The sequence below is a fragment of the Heptranchias perlo genome, chromosome 14, assembly GCF_035084215.1.
Source record: "Heptranchias perlo isolate sHepPer1 chromosome 14, sHepPer1.hap1, whole genome shotgun sequence".
In the NCBI taxonomy this organism is placed as follows: Eukaryota; Metazoa; Chordata; class Chondrichthyes; order Hexanchiformes; family Hexanchidae; genus Heptranchias; species Heptranchias perlo.
The window spans coordinates 34,307,153-34,332,426 of record NC_090338.1 but is presented as its reverse complement, the minus strand read 5'-3'; the positions used below and the strand labels follow the sequence as shown (position 1 = coordinate 34,332,426).

The 25,274-nt window shown below is 40.7% G+C and overlaps 1 protein-coding gene across 2 annotated transcripts; it reads right to left on the bottom strand.

Annotated features, from left to right (window-relative positions):
* Positions 1-2,851: 2,851 nt before the first annotated feature.
* On the bottom strand, positions 2,852-23,692 carry cnot8 (CCR4-NOT transcription complex, subunit 8). Of its 2 annotated transcripts, none has more exons than XM_067996243.1 (7): positions 23,668-23,692; positions 14,206-14,352; positions 11,023-11,216; positions 10,155-10,316; positions 7,431-7,575; positions 5,851-5,961; positions 2,852-4,648 (listed from the first exon to the last, which is right to left on the bottom strand). In XM_067996243.1, the coding sequence occupies exons 2-7, from the start codon at positions 14,317-14,319 to the stop codon at positions 4,517-4,519; spliced, it is 858 nt and encodes a 285-aa protein (XP_067852344.1). In that variant the 5' UTR covers positions 14,320-14,352; positions 23,668-23,692; the 3' UTR covers positions 2,852-4,516. The 2 variants fall into 2 exon arrangements, with proteins under 2 accessions (XP_067852344.1, XP_067852345.1); XM_067996244.1 differs by lacking the exon at positions 23,668-23,692 and adding an exon at positions 16,024-16,170.
* Positions 23,693-25,274: the final 1,582 nt, after the last annotated feature.

The window sequence follows — 25,274 nt, the reverse complement described above, 5'->3', positions numbered from 1 at the left end:
ATTAAAATCACTCAGGAGATGGTACTCAGTAAAATAATGGGACTCAAAGCGGATAAATCCCCTGGACCTGATGGCTTCCATCCTAGGGTCTTGAGGGAAGTGGCAGTAGGGATTGTGGATGCTTTGGTGATAGTTTTCCAAAATTCCCTGGACTCAGGAGAGGTCCCGGCAGATTGGAAAACTGCTAATGTAACACCGTTATTTAAAAAGGGTAGTAGGCAGAAGGCTGGAAATTATAGGCCAGTTAGCTTAACATCTGTGGTGGGTAAAATTTTGGAGTCTATTATTAAGGAGACAGTAACGGAACATTTAGATAAGCATAATTTAATAGGACAAAGTCAGCATGGCTTTATGAAGGGGAAGTCATGTCTGACAAATTTGCTTGAGTTCTTTGAGGATATAACGTACAGGGTGGATAAAGGGGAACCAGTGGACATAGTGTATTTAGACTTCCAGAAGGCATTCGACAAGGTGCCACATAAAAGATTATTACTTAAGATAAAAAATCACGGGATTGGGGGTAACATTCTGGCATGGGTGGAGGATTGGTTATCGAACAGGAAGCAGAGAGTTGGGATAAATGGTTCATTTTCGGACTGGCAACCAGTAACCAGTGGTGTTCCACAGGGGTCGGTGCTGGGTCCCCAACTCTTTACAATCTATATTAACGATTTGGAGGAGGGGACCGAGTGCAACATATCAAAATTTGCAGATGATACAAAGATGGGAGGGAAAGTAGAGAGTGAGGAGGACATTAAAAACCTGCAGGGGGATATAGACAAGCTGGGTGAGTGGGCGGAGATTTGGCAGATGCAATATAATATTGGAAAATGTGAGGTTATGCACTTTGGCAGGAAAAATCAGAGAGCAAGTTATTTTCTTAATGGCGAGAGACTGGAAAGTACTGCAGTACAAAGGGATCTGGGGGTCCTAGTGCAAGAAAATCAAAAAGTTGGTATGCAGGTGCAGCAGGTGATCAAGAAAGCCAACGGAATGTTGGCTTTTATTGCTAGGGGGATAGAATATAAAAACAGGGAGGTATTGCTGCAGTTATATAGGGTATTGGTGAGACCGCACCTGGAATACTGCATACAGTTTTGGTCTCCATACTTAAGAAAAGACATACTTGCTCTCGAGGCAGTACAAAGAAGGTTCACTCGGTTAATCCCGGGGATGAGGGGGCGGACATATGAGGAGAGGTTGAGTAGATTGGGACTCTACTCATTGGAGTTCAGAAGAATGAGAGGCGATCTTATTGAAACATATAAGATTGTGAAGGGGCTTGATCGGGTGGATGCAGTAAGGATGTTCCCAAAGATGGGTGAAACTAGAACTAGGGGGCATAATCTTAGAATAAGGGGCTGCTCTTTCAAAACTGAGATGAGGAGAAACTTCTTCACTCAGAGGGTGGTAGGTCTGTGGAATTTGCTGCCCCAGGAAGCTGTGGAAGCTACATCATTAGATAAATTTAAAACAGAAATAGACAGTTTTCTAGAAGTAAAGGGAATTGGGGGTTATGGGGAGCGGGCAGGAAATTGGACATGAAGCTGAGTTCGGATCGGTCAATGCCCTGTGGGTGGCGGAGAGGGCCCAGGGGCTGTGTGGCCGGGTCCTGCTCCTACTTCTTGTGTTCTTTAGATTTGTGGTTGGGATCAGATCAGCCATGATCTTATTGAATGGCGGAGCAGGCTCGAGGGGCCGATTGGCCTACTCCTGCTCCAATTTCTTATGTTCTTATGTAAATGTGTGGTCACTGTTAGTTTGTAGGCAAAGGCAGCAGCCAATTTGCACACAGCAAGGTCCCACAAACAGTAATGAGATAAATGACCATTCATCTGTTTTGGTGGTAGTAGTTGACTGATGTATATTGGCCAGGACACCAGAATTCACTCATCATTTTTGGACCCTTTTGTGTCTACCTTAATAAATAGATAGGTCTCAGTTTAATGTTGTATCTGAGAGGCTGGGCCTCCAACAATGCAACACTATGTCAACCTAGAGTATGTGCTCAAATCCAGACATGGAGCTTGAGCCCACAATCTCCTGACTCCGAAGCAAGAGTGGCACTATAATGATGATTTCACTTCAAACACTACTGTGGCTACCACATGTTCTATCACAGAAAGTTACATAGACAACCAAAAAGGTCCAACCTGCCATACCACCTTTCAAAGTCTGAATGGAGGCAAGTGATTGGTCAACATGGACCCATTGACCATACTGGAAAGTGGGCCCACTTCTCATACAATTAAGCATTTTGCATTTGTGTACATTAGTACACAATGCCTCCACTTGCAGTACAAACAGTCACTTTAACATACACAATTTGAAGGGCATTAAAGCACAGCTTCCATGATTGTTGGTCTAGCTTATTGCCTGATCAAGTGCACCTTGATTCTGGTAGAGCACACAATGTAACTGTTCAGAATTTGTAGTGTGATTGAAATGAATTAAATTGTTCATCATTTTCAATAATGATTTTGATGAGGACATAGATGGTACAATTCTTAAATTTGCAGATGACACAAAAATACATATGGGCTGAGTAATTTAGACCACATGTGAAGACAAAAAAAGCAAAAGGGAAGTTGTGGACACACAATTACAGAGTGAACAAAAATTAAGTGGCAAACATCAACTCGCATTTAAATCACAACTTTTAACAGAAAATATCCCATGGTGCTTTACAAAGGGGAGGAGAAAAATACTTACATTCTGCAACTCCAAACTATGTACAAAAATAACATCCACCATACAATGAAGTCTGTATGGATGTGAAGCAGACATTGTCATGATATGCTATTCTTTGTCGCCAAGCTACACCTCCAAAGACAAAAGATTACACATCTCGTGCTTGTATGAAACAAATCTTTAATTTACAAATTTATTTAAAATACATTGGTTCCATTTTTTTTTTAAGAAGTTTGGACAGCTTGCATCATCACCAAAGTACTAAAATAAATACAACCAATTCTTAAAAGAAGATTTCTGTAGAGGAAAGTGCTTAAAACTAATTGACCCCAATCTCTCGTGAAGTATCAATCGCTAGGTCCTGCAGCAGCTTTTTACATCCAGATTCATTTTTGCAAGTTGGAGCAAATTAAGCAATGTATGAAGTAAATGAAGCATTTTACATTTAAAAATACTTCCATCAACAGACCCCCTTCAAAGCAACGTGAAAAGGTTTGAGCGGATTCCTCACTTTAAAAGTGAAAGTAACAGTACGAAGGCCTAGTTTCACTCAAATCATTTTAAAGCAAAACTGTAATCTTTAACCAATGAGACATTGGTTCAATTTATGATTCTTCTGGTATCAGTAATGCAGTCATTAATCATACCACAACAAAAAGATCATTGCTCTAGGCATCCAATCCAGTTCATGTTGGAAGATGAGGCCCTAACTGCCATCAAATATCACATTTCAAGTCAGTCAGGTTCGGGATACATACTTTGAATGGTAATAGTACACAATTGCAAAGTTATATTTACTTTTAACAAAGGGATACTTATATTTGATACTCAGATGATGAAAATGAGAGCAAGAGCTACAGTTTCCTGTTAAAAAATTTAAAGTAAAAAAAAATCTTAATTCTATTTTCTTCCTTTTAAACAGGATTAATTATAACTTTAATAACAGGTATTTGATAAAAGCGTAAACAAGAACAACTCGTTTTAAATGAACTCATTTATGTTGAAGATTAACAACAGGACAGTACTACCATAAAACAAGTTCAATCCCCCGGCTGAAATTCCTGCTTTTAATTGTTTAAGTCAATTGAACAGGACAACGATGATTTGGGGTTTCTACAGTGCTACTGGGTCCTGAATTTTCCCTTCCAGTCGAAGAGGAATATTCCACCCTAGATGCCATTAAAATGCTATATGAACACCACCGCAGGATAAACATTAACTAAAAGAAAAGCTATTCCTGAAGCCACTATTTTGCACCCACAACAGTCTACCAGTAAAAAAAATGTTTTTTAGGCATGGATATGTAAATAATTCTTATAAAAATACACAAAGGTTACCACTATGCACAAGTCCATGGTGTTATGGCCCAGCACTCCACAAAGCCAGCAAAACATTTGTGATGTGTAATTTTTATTACTAAATTCACCTGATCAAGAGGACAGGAGAAAGAAAGAGACGTAGAGAAGACAGAAAGAAAGTGAAGGAAGAGAGAGGAAATAGAGAAAAAGAAAAGAGAGAAAATAAACATATTTCAGGATACAACCCAAAGGATCATCACTATTGCCCTGCTGGACCATTGCAGATTAGCCTAAAGTGTGGCTTCCCTCCCATGCCTTCTACTGATCTAGAAAATAATCAGGAACTTTTCAGCATTTACAAATGTTAAATGGCAAAAATGTTTTTTTTTAAAAAAGCACCCATGTTTAATTCCTCTGGATAGTACACTGCCAAACATCTCCAAAATTTGTGCCAGGAGAAGAATACTCATTTTGTAGTAAAATGTCTGTTAAAAACATCAAGGTTCAGTAAAACATATCAGCTGTGGTCAGTGCTGTTTGCTGTTGGTTTCTTCTTCAGATGTACCAGCTGTCCCATTGTGGTTGTTAGTTAAACCTGATCCAAGACCATACAAATGTCCACAGTACTTTGTGTCATCAATGTTGTCTTCAAAAAATAACTGAGAAATAAAAGTATAAATATTTAGGATGCATTTACAGCAACAGCCAACACTGGGAGGTATGGGGTTCATAATAGAACTCCTGTGCACAAATGAGTAACCTCACCCCATAATGCGAGGTCAGCTAATCTAAATATTTTGACAGTACGCGAGTATGTAGCAATCAATTCGCCAGGAGCACTGGGGTTGGTGCAAAATTTTGGGCAGCAGCAGCCAGTGAAGGCCTATTGGCTACCCCTAGAGCAGTAACATTTTTGTTTCAGTAAGGGAAGCCAAAATACAGACGAGGTTGTAATTTAAGTAGCCATAAGTGAGCAAGGGGCCCCAAAGCATAAAATGCTTCTGTTTACCAGGTCTCCCCTTCAGAGACCATTAGGAACGGGCACTTGACAACTAGTGCACTACATAGGCACTCCAGTCACCTAATACTGAAATCCCCAATTTAAATATTTTTATGGCCTTAATAAGCCTTGCACTTTGTGTAGGCTCCCAGCATCCTTTGTGCTGACCAGCACTGAGCCAATCAGGAACATTGTAGGCCTCATACCTGTCCACCCAAAAATAAATGGAACGAAAGCCTGCTGTGCACGACACTGTGTGTTACAACAGTCCCTTCATCTCACACTTAGGATTTGGATGTAGCCTGGCCAGATGTGTATTTTTTTTAAAATGGCTCCATTTTATTTAGTTATTATGTGTCCTCTTTTACCCTCTTCTAACTATACAGACAAAAATTGGATCTTTTGCCTTTGGTTTCATATAGTTTTAAATAGGGTAACTTCATATTAAAATGGCATCAGCCAGCTGTGCCCGAGATAAGTTGAGTTATCTTGATGTCTCAGTCAACATTCCTCCCTCAACCAATACCACCAGAAAACAGGTTCATTGGTTATTTATGCCATTGCTGTTTGTGGGATTTGGCTGCTGCTTTTGTCTATTTAATAGTCTGCATGTGTTCTAGCACCGTCCTTACTCATCCAGATGAGCATAAATAACATGCTGCAAAATATAAGTTAAGGGTTGTATGGTACAGAATTGGAAAGACGGAAAAACAAGTAAAAGTAGGAAAAAAATTACTCTGCATTACTTAAAGCATTTATTTTCTGCAACCTGTACAGGATTTTTCTTGCCATGAAAAAGGAGTTGAACAGTTGATCAATTTATTTTTAACTAATTTGCTGTAACATTTGTCACTTTCATACCTCCCTCATTCTGAAGAAAGCCATGCCCGTCAGCAGTGAGTCTGAGCCTGCCTGGTGCTGCCGTCCAATTCGCTCCAGCTCAAGCTGTTCAGCAACTTCTTGTAGACCACCCTGTGAAAAAAGTCCACTAACTATTAAGTATGGCTGCTTAATTTCAGACTAGATGGCTGCTGCAGAATTTAAGTTTGATAACACTCTTCTTTGGGTTAGAAGAGAGGGTGATTAGGAAGCCACTGGCCTAGAAATTGGTTTGTGTCGACCTACCGACGAGAACTGGGCGCAGGGGATGTACGACCCCTGCGCTGGAACGGGTAGGCCTAAGGCCTCGTTTACATCAGACCAGCAAGCTACAGGTGCCTGCTGGGTGTCCTTATGCAGATCACCAGTGAAGACCATTTGAAATTCGGGCCGCTGCTTCACCAGAAGTGGGAGGAGACAGCGAACGGGAGAGTGGTGGCAGTGGGGGGATGGAGAGGGAGGCACAAGCTGTGGCTAGCCCGTGGTTTTAATGTGGAGCTGGGAGAAGCACTCCTGCACCTGCAAGAAAAAGCCACTAGATTGATTCCTGGGATGAGAGGGTTGTCCTATGAGGAGAGATTGGGTAGAATGGGCCCATATTCTCTGGAGTTTAGAAGAATGAGAGGTGATCTCATTGAAACATAAAAGATTTTAAGAGGGCTTGACAGGGTAGATGCCAAGAGGATGTTTCCCCTGGCTGGAGAGTCTTCAACTAGGGGACAGAGTCTCAGGATAAGGTGTCGGACATTTAGGACTGAGATAAGGAAGAATTTCTTCACTCAGAGGGTGGTGAATCTTTGGAATTCTCTATCCCGGAGAGCTGCGGATACTCAGTTGTTGAATATATTCAAGACTGAGATCTATAGATTTTTGGACTCTAAGGGAATCAAGGGATATGGGGATCGAGCAGGAAAATAGAGTAGAGGTCAAAGATCAGCCATGATTTTATTGTAAACAATTTTACAACACCAAGTTATAGTCCAGCAATTTTATTTTAAATTCACAAGCTTTCGGAGGCTTCCTCCTTCCTTCACCTGAGGAAGGAGGAAGCCTCCGAAAGCTTGTGAATTTAAAATAAAATTGCTGGACTATAACTTGGTGTTGTAAAATTGTTTACAATTGTCAACCCCAGTCCATCACCGGCATCTCCACATCATGATTTTATTGAATGGCGGAGCAGGTTCGAGGGGCCATATGGTGTACTCCTGCTTCTATTTCTTATGAAATGAATCACTATGCTTGACTTAAACTAGAGACTTCCTCATTGCATACATAATAAATCTTTAATTTTAATCTTGACAAGAAACTTATCTGATGGAAGTACAACAATTTTAGTCAATGATTATTTCCCTAATTTTTGTAAAACGCTGACATCCAGACACATGCGCATTGACACAAAAGTCTTACTATGTGAACCTACTTGTAATGACGTCAGTGAGATTAAAAGTACACCTGCTACATCAGAGCACTTTTCTTCATTATTACTGCTCTTACTGTTGTTCAATTGAGATACCAAACACAACCAGAAAACATGCAATTTAAATTCAATTTCACACAAGTACCTTAAGGTTTTTGCAGCTTTTCATCAGGTACTTCACATCGTAGATAGCAGGAAAGAACAAATGCAGGATATCAAAGAACTCTTGCTCTTCTTCAGGTAGTCGTGAGTGGGTTAGAAGTTTAATCAAGTAGCCAAAGTCATAACCACTGCACCAAACACAAATTTCTCAGGCTTAATACAATTTTCATATTTTAGAACTGCACAGTTTGATGGTTAGAATGAAAAGTTTCAAGTTTTTAAAAAAAAAATCTACTCATGCCACAAGAACAAAAGAACTAATAGAGGTCTCAAAGATTATTAAAATAAAGATCACTGATGGGAGGTTCCCTTTCCCGCCTCCCCCCACATTTTCTCCAAAGGCTACATATGAATCCTTAGCTGAGAGGGTAGGGAAGTCTCTGCTAATGCCTTTCTCCAACTGTTAAGTAGTACGTATGCAAAAGCTGTTGGATTTTCTGAGGTTCCCCTCAAGTGGCAACCAATCTCCACTCAGCATCTCCAAAAAAGCAATTTCTCAATCTCAGCCATGTGGGGAACTGCAAACCCACATTGAATCAAAGAATCATGCAGCATAGGAGGCAGCCAAATTTTCCATTGTGCCTGTGCTGGCTCTTTGGAAGGGCTATTCAATTAGTCCCGCTCCTCTGCTCTTTCCCCATAGCCATACAATTTTTACCCCTTCAAGTATTTATCCAATTCCCTTTTGAAAGTTACCACTGAATCTGCTTCCACCACCCTTTCAGGCGGCGCATTCTGGATCAAATTTAAATTTAAAACAGAAATGGACAGTTTCCTAGAAGTAAAGGGAATTAGGGGTTACGGGGAGCGGGCAGGAAATTGGACATGAATTTGGATTTGAGGTTAGGATCAGATCAGCCATGATCTTATTGAATGTCGGAGCAGGCTCGAGGGGCCGATTGGCCTACTCCTGCTCCTATTTCTTATGTTCTTATCATAACTCACTGTGTGTAAAAAAAAAATTCTCATCTCCCTTCTGGTTCTTTTGCAAATTACCTTAAATCTGTGCCCTCTGGTGACCCTCCTGTCAGTGGAAACGGTTTCTCCCTATTTACTCGATCAAAACCCCTCATAATTTTGAACACCTCTACCAAATCTCCTCTTAACTTTCTCTGCTCTAAGGAGAACAATCCTAGCTTCTCCAGTCTCTCCATGTAACTGAAGTCCCTCATCCCTGGTACCATTCCAGTAAATCTCCTCTACACCTTGTCCAAGGCCTTGACATCCTTCCTAAAGTATGGTGCCCAGAATTGGTCACAATACTCCAGCTGAGGCCGAACCAGTGTTTTATAAAGGTTTAGCATAACTTCCTTGCTTTAGTACATAAAGGTTTATGAGTGATACATATCAATTCTAATATAAACTCTCCTACAAAAAACTTCCTCAGCATAATTCCTCACAAATATGAACTACTCCAGCATATGGGACAGAAAACAAATCCTCTCTTTTACTATGCAGCAAAGTAATTTGCTAGTGTTTGAGAATTGCAACTTGAGGTGTTCTGGGGAATGTCAACTTGGGGTATTAATTCTAAATCACTGGTCAGCTGTCTTAAAAGGAAGCATTCTGTTTGCAACAGTTTGTAGAAATTTAAAAAGGATTTCAGCTTCACAGTCACCATGTGCAATTCAATGCATTAAAAAAAATCTCAGAAAGGTAAGCATATGTTGAAGACCGGCCCTACGTTAATAAAGGGATTGGTGGAGGGGTGGGTTAGCAAGACTGTGGACAATTCATTGCCAGGGAAATGGGGGTCTAGCTACAGATGGAAGTTAATATCCAACTCCAGCTCTTCCTGAAGGGAATTTCAAAAATATAAAGCAATACATGCAATTTTGATTTTCTTGCCTCGAGTTAAAAGCACTTGGTTGCTCGAGTGGCTCAGGTGGTAAGTGCAGGATCAGACATGTCACTTAGCCTACAGGTTCAATCCTTGGTCTGTGCTGAATTAGCTAAGCTCAGCCAGGACAGCAATGAAGTTGCTACAATTGGCCTCAGCATCCGTAAACAGGGACAATGGAAAAATACAGGGTGTGACAATAAGAGTTTTTGATCCATAAAACACATATAAAACATACTAATCACTGCCACAGACAGTATGCCTGAGTCAAAACCCCAGTCACCTTTGATCCCTTGTCAATCAAATTGTAGGTTCCTTGATAGATTGACAAGGATTCATATGCTGATTCCATTTCAACCACAGAGACAGAAGTTGTTTTTTCTAATTGTTATCAATTATCAAAAAAGATTATTAGGATGCCAATAAGTGTCAGTTCACATGTTGTCCACTTGAGTGTTAAAAATAATTAACATTTTGTTCTGAGAAAGGATCAGCAGGGACTTGGTCTACTTATCGAAACTACTTTTCAGCCATGAACAGGAGAGCAAGTATTGGGAGAAGACCAAACAAGGTGTCAACTCCTGATCATTTTCCTAGTCATCCTTGCATGTGTGGATACAAAATCTAGCACAGCTATGATGGCTTCAACAATCAAATTGCCTGCCTACAGTTTGTTTAAGCTCACATGAAGAATGGCCAACCATCAGAGGGACCAGATGGCGGCTGGTGCCTGTTGAACTGTATTTCAGCAAGAACCAGTGTCTTCAGGAGAGGAGAAAAAGAAGAGAAATATGGGAAAAAAAGCACATGATCAGGTCAATGACATAAATCAATGTCAAAAGCTCCGTTTTAATTGCAGGGACCAACCTGTGAAACGAAAGCCACTTAACATTATCACACAGCACGACCCCAGATGTCATCAGCAACTCTGCAAAATAAGAGGTTTCAATCCCTTCTTCTTCGTGTTTTTTGAACTGGAGCCCAGAAGTTCTCAGCAGATCTATCGAGTCTTGAGAGTACATGTCCTCCCTTTAAAAAAAAAATTCTTAAAGTGTGTTTTTCCTCTCTATTGTGACCTGTAAAATTAACAATGACCATTCGATTGATACTAAAACTCAAATTTTATCTAGTTATTTTTCCGTAAAAGTAAGTAACCCATGAATAGGTTGTATCACCCATTATACAATTGCCACATAAAAGAATAATCACTGCAGTAAAAAGTTCTGTAGACAACAGTTACTAATTATAAAATAAGATTTTGAAACTGGATCACTTTAAAGAAATTAAATGTTATCCTGTTAAAATGCATGAAGGTACCCCCAATGACTCAGTAAGTTTATCCAGTGAATAACTGTACCACAGAGACCAGGACGGTACCATATATGAGCCAAATCTATGAAGAGTTAATCAATCCCACCCAGGGTGGCAGTCGGGTACCATAATTGGCGTTAGCACCATAGGATTGGGGGAAATGGAGTCCTGCTCCTGATCACTATCCAGCAAACCCTGCTGGAACTGCACGTGCATGACACTGGGCAAGAACTTCTGGGATAGAGCTCAGCTGTAAGGGCCATATAGTCAAATAGTTCATTGAATAATGACCACTTGGATGAGATACTAGAGGGTGACCAGCACTAATAAAATCAACAAGTCAAGCATTCACGAGAGATGGGGAAAGAAGGTAAAGGAAAAAAAAACATGATACATACAATTGGGCAAAGTTATTTGTACTTACGTGAGGTTGAATTTAAAGTTGAATTGCCAGGTGGAGGTTCCAGGAGGGTACTGGTTTTTTTCGTTCATGAAAGTCAATCCGAGCTGGATGATTTTCAGCAAGTCCACATTACATCGCAGAAGCTGGTACTGGTAATCTACAGTGCTACGGAATTCTCCAATTGGTCTTACCACAACACCAGGAAACTCTGTATCCTATAAAAGATCAAATATGGAACACATCATAGTTGATCAATTATTAATACAACTTTGAAAAAAATCTCGGTAAATTGATGACCCAAGGGAGATAAAATCAAACAGCTCGTGAAATGAGAGTGAAAGTTAAATATTGTTAACGGAGCACAGAACAGTCTCACGTCTCATTTATGCCGAGACCCAGTGCTGTTATCCTGGATCCAGTTCCAAATCCATAATGGATAGTCTGTATAGCTGCCCATTCATACTGTTGGGCAGCTTCAGTACTGGTCATTCCCATGTTGCATTCCACCCCTGATGTACAACCATAAAAAGGCAGAGGGGGGGAAAGGACAAGAATTTCAATAAAAATGTCAAAAACATGTGCTTGTGGGAATAGCATAGTAAGCAGCTGGAGAGGAGGCAGAAGAAAAAAAATCACCAGTGTGGTCATATTTGTAATACTGTCTGAAATTTTGGGTAGATACATTGAAAACAACGTTAATGCATTGAACAGCAATAATAATAATGGACAGACACAAGTAACAAGGAGAGAATAGCAGAGCCAAGCTTGTTTTTATTGTAGAAAAGATGGAGGGGCAGGTGGGGAAATGCAGGGTCCAGGTCTTGATAAAAAATGTAAGCAGTTTTGAACTATGAATGTAGAAAAAGATGACACAGTGAAACTGAGTCAGATTCAAAATGAATCTAATGCTTGTAAGGAAGGTGATTTTTTTTCCCCCAAAGCAGTGAATATGTGGACAAATCTGCCAGCAAAAGAAGCTGATGCTATACCAGTTAATTCCTGCAAAAACAATTTGGATATAGAAAGAGATCAAAATTCTTCAAAGAATATGATTGTTTCTATGCTGATGAAAACAGAAAATGCTGGAAAACACCCAGGTCAGGCAGGATGTGTGGAGAGAGAAAGAGTGTTAACATTTCAGGTCGATGACCTTTCAGCAGAACTGTCATCGACCTGCAGTTCTGATGAAAGGTCATTGACCTGAAAAGTTAACTCTGTTTCTCTCCACAAAAGCTGCCTGACCTGCTGCTTGGTGTCCATCATTTTCTGTTTTTATTTCAGATTTCCAACATCCACGGTGTTTTGCTTTTGCTATAATTTCTACGCTGCTGGAATTACAGGTGTGGGCGTTAACAGGCCTAGGATGAATAGTGGAGATGCAAGAACAGATAAATATTCTGGAGTTTCATTTAATTATCTTTAGGAACAGGTAGCATATGTGCAGCGCTTTCCTCAAGGAGTTTAAATGCGTGGTAGAAAGTATATTGTGTATAGAAGGAACACACTTGGTGTACCAAATGACTATTTCCCATTCCATGTTTACTTGTGCTCAAAAATCTTCTATCATATTGTCACACCTCCAAATCAGCATCTGTTTCTCACTGCCACTAATTATCCTTGCAGTGATTAATTAGTTGATACTTGAAGATCAGATTTCAGGGCTAATCCAACTTTTGTTTGTCACAATAAACAGTATGGGAAGATTTAAACTATTTCCACTGGATAGTTTGTTAGGGGTAGACACTTTAGGGAATGCAAAATAAAAAAAGCTGGGTGCAAGGTAAGATTATTAACATACAATCCTAGAATGGACAGAAAATAAGAAAAATTGTTTGAAGTTCCGAATTTAGGCCTAGTTAACGACAGAGTACCAGCCCAAAAGGGTTTGGAATTCGCCCCTGAGAATATAGAGAGAGTACTCTTTTCATGTTATTGAAAAATAATTTGCCTCTCCTTATTCAATCTCCAGAGAAATTCCCCTTGCCCAGTGGTGCAGGCATCATCAGAAACTTGTGCAGGTAATCGTGGATGCTTTGTACACCCTAAATCATCAAATAGTATAGCACCGGCATTATGTATTTGATGTTTTGCAGTACCAAGGCACACCAACTACTAATAACCATAGTAAACAACAAAAGCATTTCTGATTTCCTTTGTCAAAAGTGATTTTTCTTGTGCGAGGAAGAAGAAATAAGGAATTATTGCAATCTTGCCCCTTGGGTCTTACTCGGTTTTTCTAGCAATATGCAAACAATGTGCCCTTTTAGTTTTCTGGGATACCGTCAAAAACTGAGTAGGAAGGAACAGGAATAAAGGATTTACTCCCAGTTCTTTTTTAAAAAACTGGTAGCACTCTCATCTCTTAGTCAAAAGGTCATTGGTTCAAGCCCCACTCCAGAGACTTGAGCAGATAATACAAGCTGACAATTCAGTGCAGCACTGAGGGGGTGCTCTCAGGTGGACGTAAAAGATCCCAAGTCACCATTCAAAGAAGAGCGGGAATTTCTCCCAGTGTTCTGACCAACATTTATTCCTCAACCAACATCACTAAAACAGATTTATAATTCATCCCATTGTTGTTTAAGGGACCTTGTTGTATGCAAATTCACTACCACGTTGCCCCGCATTACAACACTGCAATAGCATTTCATTGGATGTGAAGCCACTTTGGAACTTTGAGGTCGTGAAAGGTGCTATATAAATGCAAGTTTTTTTTCCTCTTTCCTCATTGTAGGAAACTGTACGTATAACAATTTTTCTTGGAAACAAATACCTCTTCTCATCCTTAATTGACAAATTTTCAAATTCAGAACCTTTTTAAGTTACTTATTTTCCCAATTGAGTTTCCGATCCATGCATTCACCATCCCTTTCTAACAGGCAAGGTAAGGTATTCCCAGGCTTTTTTCAGTACCAGTTCAAAGCTAGGCATTAGATTTCCAGCCTAGACTAACTCTTCCGTCTATTTTTTTTTACCTCCTCAATTATGAATTGCTTGGACTCCACTCTCTGCTTTATTATCTTCTACTGTCTCCCCAAAACATACACATAATCAAATTTTATCAGATAAATACATAATGTCAAAATTCTTACAGGACAATACTTATTTTCAGTTCATAACCTGTTTGTTTCACTCCATTTACAGCAGTAGGATATCAGGTAGTCAAAATTCGACCACTCTGTCCCATGGTTCACAAACACTTACCATAGCTATATAGTTGTATTTCTGAATAATCAGGCGAATTTTTCTCATCTCTTCTTCCAGGTTATTTGCCCATACCTCTCGGATTATCTGACTGTGGTCTTCTGCAGCTGGCATTTTGAATAGGTTGCCAAAGTGGGCTGATGGGCACTGGAAACAGCAAAGAATATAAACTGATGCAGCTTTAAACTCTGTACACCTGATGCAGCTTTAAACTCTGAACACTAAGTTCCCACACCAAATATTACTGTATTTAGAAACAATTGTTCATATTAAAGAACCGGCCTTGCATATTTTAACTCAGAGTACGTGGGATCCAAAAGGAAGATGTAGTGGTGAACAGCTTGCTGTTTTTCAGTCTGGAGGGAAGTGTGCCCTGGTAACCCCCATGGGTCGGTATTGGGACCACTGCTCTTTTTGATATATATTAATGACCTGGACTTGAGTATACAGGGCATAATTTCAAAGTTTGCAGAAGACACAAAACTTCAAAATGTGGTAAACAGTGAGGCGGATAGTAACAGACTGGTGAAATGGGCAGACACATGGCAGATGAAATTTAACACAGAGAAGTGTGAAGTGATTCATTTTGGTAGGATGAGGAGAGGCAATATGAACTAAATGGTACAATTTTAAAGGTGGTGTCGGAGCAGAGAAACCTGGGGGTGTTTGTACACAAATCTTTGAAGGTGACAGGACAAATTGAGAAGGCTGTTTAAAAAGTATATGGGATCTTTGGCTTTATTAATAGAAGGAAGTTATGCTAAACCATTACAAAACACTGGTTAGACCCCAGCTGGAGTACTGTGGCCAATTTTAGGAAGGATGTCAAGGCTTTAGAGAGGGTGTAGAGGAGATTTACTAGCATGGAAGACATTACATGAAGAGACTTGTGAAACTGGGATTGTTCGCCTTAGAGCAGAGGTTAAGGGGAGATTTGATAGAGGTGTTCAAAATTATGATCAGTTTTGATAGAGTAAATAAGGAGAAACTGTTTCCAGTGGCAGAAGAGTTGGTAACCAGAGGACACAGATTTACAATAATTGGCAAAAGAACCAGAAGTGAGATGAGAAAAAATGTTTTTATGCAGCGAGTTGTAATGATCTGGAATGCACTGCCTGAAAGAGTGAAGGAAGCAGATTCAATAGTAACTTTCAAAAGGACATTGGATAAATACTTGAAGGGTAAAAATTTATAGGGCTACAGGGAAAGAGCAGGGGAGTGGGACTAATTGGATAGCTCTTTCAAAGATCAGGAACGATGGGCCGAATGGCCTCCTTCTGTGTTATAAGATTCTATGATTCCATCATCTTCAATCATACACCAAATACACAGTGATTGAAGAATTCAGAAATTCTGAAAAATCTCATGATTTTTCAGCAATTGTGATCCATCTAGACTTGACTATTCCAACCATTCGTTTTATATAAAATAAAGTCCTTAGTGTGACATGATGCATTTACTGATTGTGTCTTATTAATACTGGTTGCTGTAATGGCGCATCATCCAACTTATCCTGCACGCCGGAAGCATAAAATGCACACACAATATACGGTACGTCGTTGAATCATCAGCATCAGACCCGAAATAAAAGTCATTGCATCAAACCAAAAATAAAAATACGTTTGATGTTGACGCGGAACATCTGTGCTGCACACGTGTACCGGCGGGAACGTTTTCAACGGTGGGCCAGTTAATCAGCTCGGCCCCCCTCCCCCGAGATGGCGGCTTTTCCCGTCTCCCCACAGCGCTTCACTCGGGCCAGTCCGGGCTCTCAAACTACCTCCTGCTCGTCACTGCAAACCAAAACCCGCCGCTTACCTCCGCTCCCGATTCAGGAGATTTGTAGACGCCAACTCCCAAGTGTAAATAAAACTCGATTCACAGAGCGCGCGAAACCCCCGCTAACAAGTGTTTTTTGTTTAATTTTTTTTACTGCAACTCCGGCAGCGTCCGCGCCACCCGGAGCTCATTAGGAAAGGACAAAGACAGCAGCAGCAAACATGCGCAATGTGCATTGGGGCGGGGCCAATCCAAATGGCACCTGTCAATCATATACGAATTATCCAAACACGGTAATAATTACAAGGATCATCAAAGTGCTGAATGAACTTCAATGCTGAGACTCCGGTTTTAATTAGACGAACCTTTTTAAAAAAAACTTAGCAGTTTTTCCACTAATTCCAGTTGTAAAGCAGCCTCTCCTCCATTGTCCAGCTCCATGGTTCCACACTTACCTATCTGGTCGTTGCCAATGGCTTCTCTTCCTGCTCCCACACCATCACTTCTGGAGACCCGCCACCCACCCAAGAATCCATCCTTGGCTCTTCCTAGGGTTGCGAACTCTGATCGGAGGCATTCCTGGAGGTTTGATCATTTGATGTTCTGACCATGTGAAGTCTACAAATGTTTTTGCATTTACCTTATAAATATTAGATCCCCTGTAGTTGAGCATCTTTGCTCATGGTTTCGCGCCAGCAGCTGTTGTGCGAGAAGTTCCAAGAACCAGGAGGCCACCCATGAACAGGTAAAGAAGGGAAACCGAGGGTGGAAAATGGGGGAAACTGAAGGTGGGGGAGGGATTCGCAAGAAGGAAAACCAGAGGTGCAAGGAACTTTGATTCCACCACTAACTAATAGTAACTCACTGGAACTGTACCGATAACTAATAGTAATACTGGTAACACTCAGATTTCCCTTATAACCAAGTCAACAATAATTCACTGATCGTCTATATGTAACTTGTTGTAAAAGGTGAAATGCCCCGCTATCCTATCTATAAACTAGTAGTAATCCTATAGCCCACCGATACCCTGAAACTACAGCCAGAAACCCCCCAGCACTGCACAAGGTGCGGTCAGTCTCCCCATTTGATACCACTTTAAATAGGCCCGATCTCTCCCATCTACGTGGACACTGGTTTGGGCTCAGGTTGTGTGTGAACTGGAAGTCTCAGTCAGTCAATCTTTATTTGGACTTCATACGACAAAAGCAGTTAGCACAGACCGACCTGAACTAAACTGAGATATTGCACAAAGAGCAGCGGGCTCAGAGTTTGGGACATTTCTCACAGGTCACATCATCCTAAACGCAGCTCAGCACCAACATTTCTAAACCACTTTGTGGGCTCGGACTCAATAAAGGAAAGTTTTCATAGAATTCGGCCCCCAGTGCCTTTGCTAGTGTTGGCAGTCTCTCCCGTAACCCCATTCCCCCCCAGGTCCTTTTACATTCCTCCTTTTCAAATATTTATCCCATTCCCTTTAAAATTATGTTCGAGTCTCTACCTCATTAAGCACTTGTGGTGAAGCATCTCATGGTCTAATAATCCTCAGTTTAAGAACCTTCCTTCTCCCTTCCCCGTTGGTTCTTTCAGTGAGAATCCTTAGTCTCCGTCCCCTTGTTCCCAATTAGCCCACCATTGGAAATAATCTTTCACTGTTTACACAAAATAAAATCCCCAGGTTTCACACCCCTTTATTGGCTGCTCCTTTCTCAGCACCACTCCCACTCATGAACTTGCTGCTGCTCCTGGCTGTAGGAAATGCAGGGACTCATGCTCACCCCATACCCCAGTCTCCCTTTCTTTTCCCCCCACACAAGCCCCAGTCCCATCTCCCTCTCTGACCCCAGCCTGAGGCCCCACATCCCTTGATCATCCCTCTCTTTTCCCCCAAGCCCCTCTCCCATTTCCCTCTCCACTCTGTTTCCCCCTCTCCCCATCCCTCCTAGTCTCCCCCTCTCCACAACCTCCCATCTTACTCTTTCCCCATCACCCCAACTCCCTCTTCCCCCCCCCACCCCCGACCCCGACCGCCAGTCTCCAACTTCCTGAGCCGCGAGCCCCAGCAGTCTCCCTCTTCCCGAACCGCAATCCCTAGTCTCCCTCTTTCCCCCCCCCCCGACCCCCGCGATCCCCAGTCTCCCTCTTCCCCCCCCCCCCCCCCCCCGACCCCCGCGATCCCCAGTCTCCCTCTCCCACCACCACCCCCAGTCTCCCTCATTTTTGTTGTTAACTATGCAATTATAATACAGGCAATCCTCAAGTTTACCCAATAATCCAGTATTGACACAAGACTATGATATCTGTAATTGCCTGTGTCTGTTTTGTCACCGTTTTTTATAATGGGTACCACATTAGCTTGTTTCCAATCTTGCAGAAGCTCCACACTGTCCTCATTTCTTTCACGATAGCCGTCTACACCAAGAGATTTCATCCATTGTTTCTCTTAGTCCCCTTGGATCAATACCATCCATCCCTGGGGATTTGTTTGTTTTTAGTCATTCTGGTCTGTACAGGACCTTCACCTTAAATTATGTCAGTCATTAATCCTACTTGGATTATCTATGATAATACAGAGCATGTCTTCTCTAGTGAATACTTGGAGATAGTGGTCAATATATCATTTTATATTCTCATTCATTTCAGCTGTTAGCATCCTTTAGTACTCTCACCACTTTTCTGACTGCCCTCTTATTCTTATAGCACTGAAAGAATGTGTTTAGTGTCTGAAACTATGCTAATTTCAAGATTAATTTTTCCCCTCTAACCATCCTTTTAATACACTTCCGAATGTGCTTAAATTTTCACAATGACTCTCTCACTTTCCTTCCTGCAGAATTTGCTACAGGTTGAACATGCTTTCTTCAGAGAGAATCCCAGGATACCTTCATTAAAAATAGGAATCATAATAAATGGCCTAATACATTGTTGAGGCCCCCTATTGAGGCTGTTTTCCATCTGTTTTCCCTGGTCTAAAGGAGCTTGTCAAGTTTTGTTTGATAACTGTGAAGTGCCTTGGAACATTTTACTACGTTAAAGGTGCTATATAAATGCAAGTTGTTGTTATTTATGAACTGGGTCATTAAATATGTGGCACTGGATAAAAATCAGCATATTCTAGAACCTCAACACAAATTTGGTATTTTTGCACGGTCCTGATCATTAAAATTGTTGAAATATTCCACATCTATGATTTAAAAATCACCGCTTTAATTGAATGCGTATTTCTAATTGCTGCTTGTAATAAAGTATTGCTCCTTCAACAGTATTGATTTGTTGAGGATTAAAACAGTAAACTATTCATCAGAGGAGAACAGATGTTATCATAGGCTTTGAAACAACGTTATCATAACTGAAAGCTTCTTCATAAATATCGTATCAGAAATATGCATTTAACAATATTAGTGATTTATAAATACTGGGTTTATTTCATGAGTGCAAAAATCCATAAATCACAAGCAACATAAGTCAGTATTAAGCTACAGTGCTACTGAAATTAACTAATATTTTTATATCCATCAACATAGTCAAAAATTATAGTGGGAAACATTTTTAAAGATTTAAATTATAACATTTTATTTAACCAATTTAATTTTCAACCAAAGCAAAGTTTCAGAATATTTTGCATGATCTGTGGTTTCAATACGCATGTGACCTGCAGAGATGTGTCTTAGTACATTAGTAAAAAAACTAACCATGATTGCGATAATAGTCAAAGGTTTCCTCACATTACAGGTACTGAAGTAATACCAGCCTCTTTTGGCAGACCTTTTTCACTCAAATAAACCAGTGAAATCATTTACTAAGGAAGGCCATTAAAGCCTCCAGTATAACTGGTTTCCAGAGACAATCAGGCACATTTCTGGAATGAGAAATGATTGAGGGCTAGTGAGAAAGTCGGTGGGATTAGCCTATCAAATAAATGATGGGCTTATTGTACCTGTGAAGACCCACATAAGCACCAGATAACAGGGTTTTCAACTTCTTCCAAACCTCCAAACACAGTTTTTTATATATATATATATATATGGAACAAACTGTATTTAATAATACCAGCAATGGTGCAAGTCTGCAACTGCAACAGCAGTTTGCATTTTGCCTTTCTTTTCTCTCCCTACAGAACCTTCTGGGTTTTGACATATATAAGCAAATTCCTTCTCCCCTTCCTCTAGGTGGAGCTGTCCATCTCCTCAGGGTTGTTACAAGCTTAATGGCCTTTTCCTATTCTTACAAATTTGTGTTTACATTGCTGCCCAAAATTGAATCTGCTGGATCACTGAATCATTGAGCTATGGTAAGGTTCCAATCTTTGACTTGATATGTACACAATAATATGCAGAATACTTTGTATTTTTTTACATAATCAAGTCAGGGAACATTATCCAGGCTTCATAACTCTTGAAGTACTTTTGATATTTAGCTATGAATTTTCATTTTGTAAACAGGCTTTTTAAGATCATGACAGTTTAATGTGAAAGTTAAGGTCAGCACACACACACAAAAAGCAAGTCCAGATACAAGAGATAATTTGTTTGTAATTTTTCTGGGAGTATTAAATCCAAAATTTCCTTTAGGTCTCCACAAATGCCAATCTCAGACAGCCACTAGAAGGTGCATGGCAGCAGCTTTAAATGACTCTCCCTTTCATTTTCACTTATAAGTGCACCATTTAGATTGCCAAATTAGCAGTGTGAGGTATCAAACTTGCTTTGCCCATTGCAATGCTACTGCCGCAAAGGTACTCTTAGCAGCCCATGTTAGCTCACTACATTAGGATAACTCAAACTTATACACCAGTAATTTACTCAGTGGTTTTTGTCAATGTTAAACTCTGCTTTCCACATTGTCAGGACAAAAGTGGCTATATTTTAATTAGCATTTAAAATTATTTTTCATTGTTTTCACTCATTTCATGCCACTTTGTGACATTACCATACACATAACCCCTTCAAATTTTACACAACACAATCATAAAATTGCAGCACAGGAAAAAATTAAGCCCATTAAGGCATTTTAGTGCATTGCTCTCTAACGGTCATAACCAATGCCAAGAAGCGATAACTAAAGTGAATAGGTTGCTCGGGTGTATTTACAGGACAATTCACTATAAAATGAAGCACACCATTTTGTTCTTGTACAAGACCTTGGTTAGGCCTGTTAGAATACTGTGATGAGTTTTGGTCTCCTCACATGGTGGGTGATATTGGGGCTTTGGAAAGGGTGCAAAAAAGGATCACAAGGTTAATTCCCAGTTTAAAGCACCTTAATTACCCAGATAGGCTTGAAGAACTGGGTCTCTGTACTGGGGGTGATTTGATTGAAGTTTATAAGATGATGAAAGGACTCGATGATTGAGTTTGTGTAGACCAATTGTTTCAACTGAATAGGTTGTGAAGGATCAGGGGTCACTCTTACAAGTTATGTAAGGGCATAAATAGGTTAGATGCTAGGTAGTTCTTCTTTTCTCAGAGTGGTGGGTCTGTAGAACAGGTTGCCAACTCATGTGATGAACACTGAATTAGTTCAAGCAAGAACTGGACATGTTTCTGGTTGGGGCGGAGATCAACTTGTATAAGGGATAGGTATGTTGTAACATTAATCAAAGCCAGGGTGGTTTCCTGGACAATTTAGATCACCTAAGGGGTTGGAGAGAAATTTTCCCCCCTAATTGGCTTGAGTTTTTAAGCTGGTTTGTTGCCTCTCCCAGATTACATAGCTCCAGGGTGGGTGGGGATTATGTGTATTATGATGCACTAGGCATTACAACTGCAGGGGACAGGCTGGATGGACCAATAGGTCTTTTGTTATGTCATTTTTTGTATTTTGTAAACCTGTGCTGATGCTCATTCTTATTCTTAATAATTATTCTAACCCCATTTCTCCATCTTGCATCATATCTTTGTATATTTTTCTCTTCAATTATTTATTCAATTCCACTTAAAATGTTACAGTCTCTACTTCAATACCCACTTTTGAGGAAGGAGGAAGCCTCCAAAAGCTTGTGAATTTAAAATAAAATTGCTGGACTATAACTTGGTGTTGTAAAATTGTTTACACTTTTGGTAAAGCATTCTTGTTCTAATAGCCCTGTAAGGAAAAAAAACTTCTAACTTCCCCCTTGTTCTTCGACTGATAAGAGTCTAATCCCCCTTTTCACAGATCTGCCAGCCAGTGGAAACAACCTTCACTAATGACACACTTAAAGCTGTCAATCATTTTGAAAATCTCTTAGACCCCTCCCTCCCTCAATCACCTTTGTTCGTGGGAAAAGAAAATCACAGCCTTTCTTCATAATTATAATTTCACATTCATTTTATAATTTGTGAATTTTTGCTGTACTTTTTGCATGGCTTTAATATTCTTATGATACAGCACTCACAACTGCACATAATGCTCCAGTTGTAACCAAATCAATGAAAAGAAAAAGGAAAGGACTTGCATTTCTATAGGACCTTGGGATGTCCCAAAGTGCTTGACAGCCAATTAAGTGCTTCGGATGTGTAGTCACTGTTGTAATGTAAGGAAATGCAGCAGCCAATTTGCACACAGCAAGATCCCACAAACAGCAATAAGATAATGACCAGATAATCTGTTTTACTAATGTTGGTTGAGGGATAAATATTGGCCAGGACATCAGGAGAACTCCACTGCTCTTCTTCAAATAATGCCATGGGATTTTTTTATGTCTACAGGATAGGGAAGAGGGCCTCGCCTTGACGTCTCATCTGAATAACATCACCAACAATACAGCAGTCCCTCGGTACTACACAAAAGTGTCAGCTTGGATTACATGCTCAAATTTCTGGAATAGGGTTTGAACCCACGACCTCCTGACTCAGAGGTGAGAGTAGCACCACTAAGTCAAGCCTGACACCTTGCATAAATTCAATTATTTCTCTATCTACCCAGCAAATCCCTTCATCATTTTAAATACTTCATGCCATGACTCCTCAACCATCTAAACTCAAGGGAATACAACCAAGGTAATGCAACTTGTCCTCATGATTTAACCCTTCAAGCCCTATCATTCTGGTGAATCTGCACTGTGTCCCTTCCAAGGCCAGTATATCTTTCCTTAAGTACGGTGCCCAAAACTGAATGCAGTACTCCCAAGGCTCTGTACAAATGAAGCATCCCTTCCTCACTTCTGAATTCCAACCCCCTTGAGATAAACGCTAACATTCCATTAGCCTTTTCAATTATTCTTTCTACCTGTGCACTAGACTTTAGTGATTTGTGTACATGGACACCTAAATCTTCAAGTAACATTAAGTTTTTTGTTCAGTGCCTCAACTATCAAAAGGCTCTGTCTCTCAGTTTTCCTGACCGGGCCATATTTATTCGTTTATTTCCTGCTGAGGGTCTGGGCTCATTCCCACGAGACAAGATATTCTATCGCTGTATACTGGCCTCCTTTAGTTTCTTTAAAGCGCCACCAGATGAAGGTGTTCTCCAGAAACCCTACCGAGCTACCAGTCATTCAGAAGCTGTCAAATAACCGCAGGTGAACTCAAGACGGATTCTCCCAACTGGAAATAAAAATTCTCGGAGCCGGAGCCGCCTCCGCCTCCGCCTCCACCTCCCGGGCCGACGCTTTTTAAACCGATTTAAACAACAACTCGAATCCCGCCGGCCCCGGGATCGCTCCGACCTCAAACAGCCAGGCTGCCTCTCTGCTCCCACCTGACTACAGCCCAGGCCCTCACCCGCCGCCATCACTCCGTCCTCTCACTCTCACGTGATTAGATAATTTGCATCCCCTGACGTCAGCGCCGCCGTGCGACCGGTGACGTCCGCTCATTCGCCCGTTTCAAAGAGGTCGCGCGAGCGAGGGCGCCGATTGGCCGGTGCGTTTTGAAAGCGGTCACCTGACGGGTAACCTTCATTCATTGACGTCGGGGGCGGGAGGGTGGGGGGCAGTGCTGTAAAATGTCGTCTGGTTCGAGGATTTAACTTGCCAGCTGCTTGCTGCCAGTGCCAGGTGATTTTCAACTTCTCCTCATACACTGCCAAAAGTATTACACAGAAGCAAAGTTATCCTGAAGGGGGGTTGGGAGTTGGGGGGGAGGGAACAATGACTCCTGAACAACCTTGTACAAGTACATATGTGACAGGGTCTGAAGAAGACAGAGACAAAACTCTTGCAGAGCCTGAAAATCAAAATACATTGAGGAAGACACTTGTGGATGTGAGGCTACTGAATTCATACCTCAGTTCCATTGGAGAGACCAGGCAAATATATGAAATAAAGCTTGACACACTTGATTCCATCTTGGCAGATTTTATTGTCTCCGTGCGTAAAAAAAATGGAGATGAATTTGAACCTAGTTCATTACGAGGAATTTTGGGTAGTATTGACCGATGGTTGCGACGTCACAAGTATGGCCATTCTATCTTTCAAGGAACTGGAAACCAGTTCAAAAAAACAAAAGATGCTCTAAAGGCAAAGCAAAAACAGCTTAAGGAAGAAGGCAAAGGAAATCGTCCGAATCGTACAGAAGCACCAACAGAGGAGGAATTAAATAAGTTGTATGAATGTGGAGCCATTGGACTACATGACCCAGCTGCATTAATTCACATGCTTTTCTTCAATATCAGCATATACTTTGCTTTAAGTCCCAAGGAACAATATGATTTAAAATGGGGAGACGTGAAATTATGTATAGATTCGTCAGGGTTGGAATACCTCGAGTATTGGGAAAGGCAAACCAGATCCGAAACTGGGGAGAATTTTCATGATGTATGTGCATTTAGGTTACGCATGTATACAAATTCTAACCCAGAACGAGATCCTATAAAGGCCTACAAAATGTACGCTGACCAGCGCCCTCCTGATATGCAAAATCCAGACTCTCCTTTCTATATTGCCCCAAACTACATGTATAATCCGTCTTATTCATTATGGTATCGAAACATGAGAATTGGTAAAAACACCCTGCGAGCAATGGCAAAACTCGTGAAACAAATGGACACCCTACCCAATGATAATCATTTCACTAACCATAGCCCAAATGAAGCGTCAATTCAGAAACTCGTGGAGACTCGTGTTCCTCCAATGGAAATTCCTCAAATATCAGGTAATAAAAATCTTCAGAATATTAACAACTGCTCTGAATTGTCTGATGGAAGAGAGCACATCTCGCCTCGATCTGTACAGAATTTCAGCCCAAATGCTACGGTTAAGCCTAATCTGCATTGTTATGATAATGCTGCAAATGTGACTGGAAATTCTTATGCAATCAACTTACAAGATGTTCCAAGTTCCAGCAACATATGTAAAAAAATCAAGG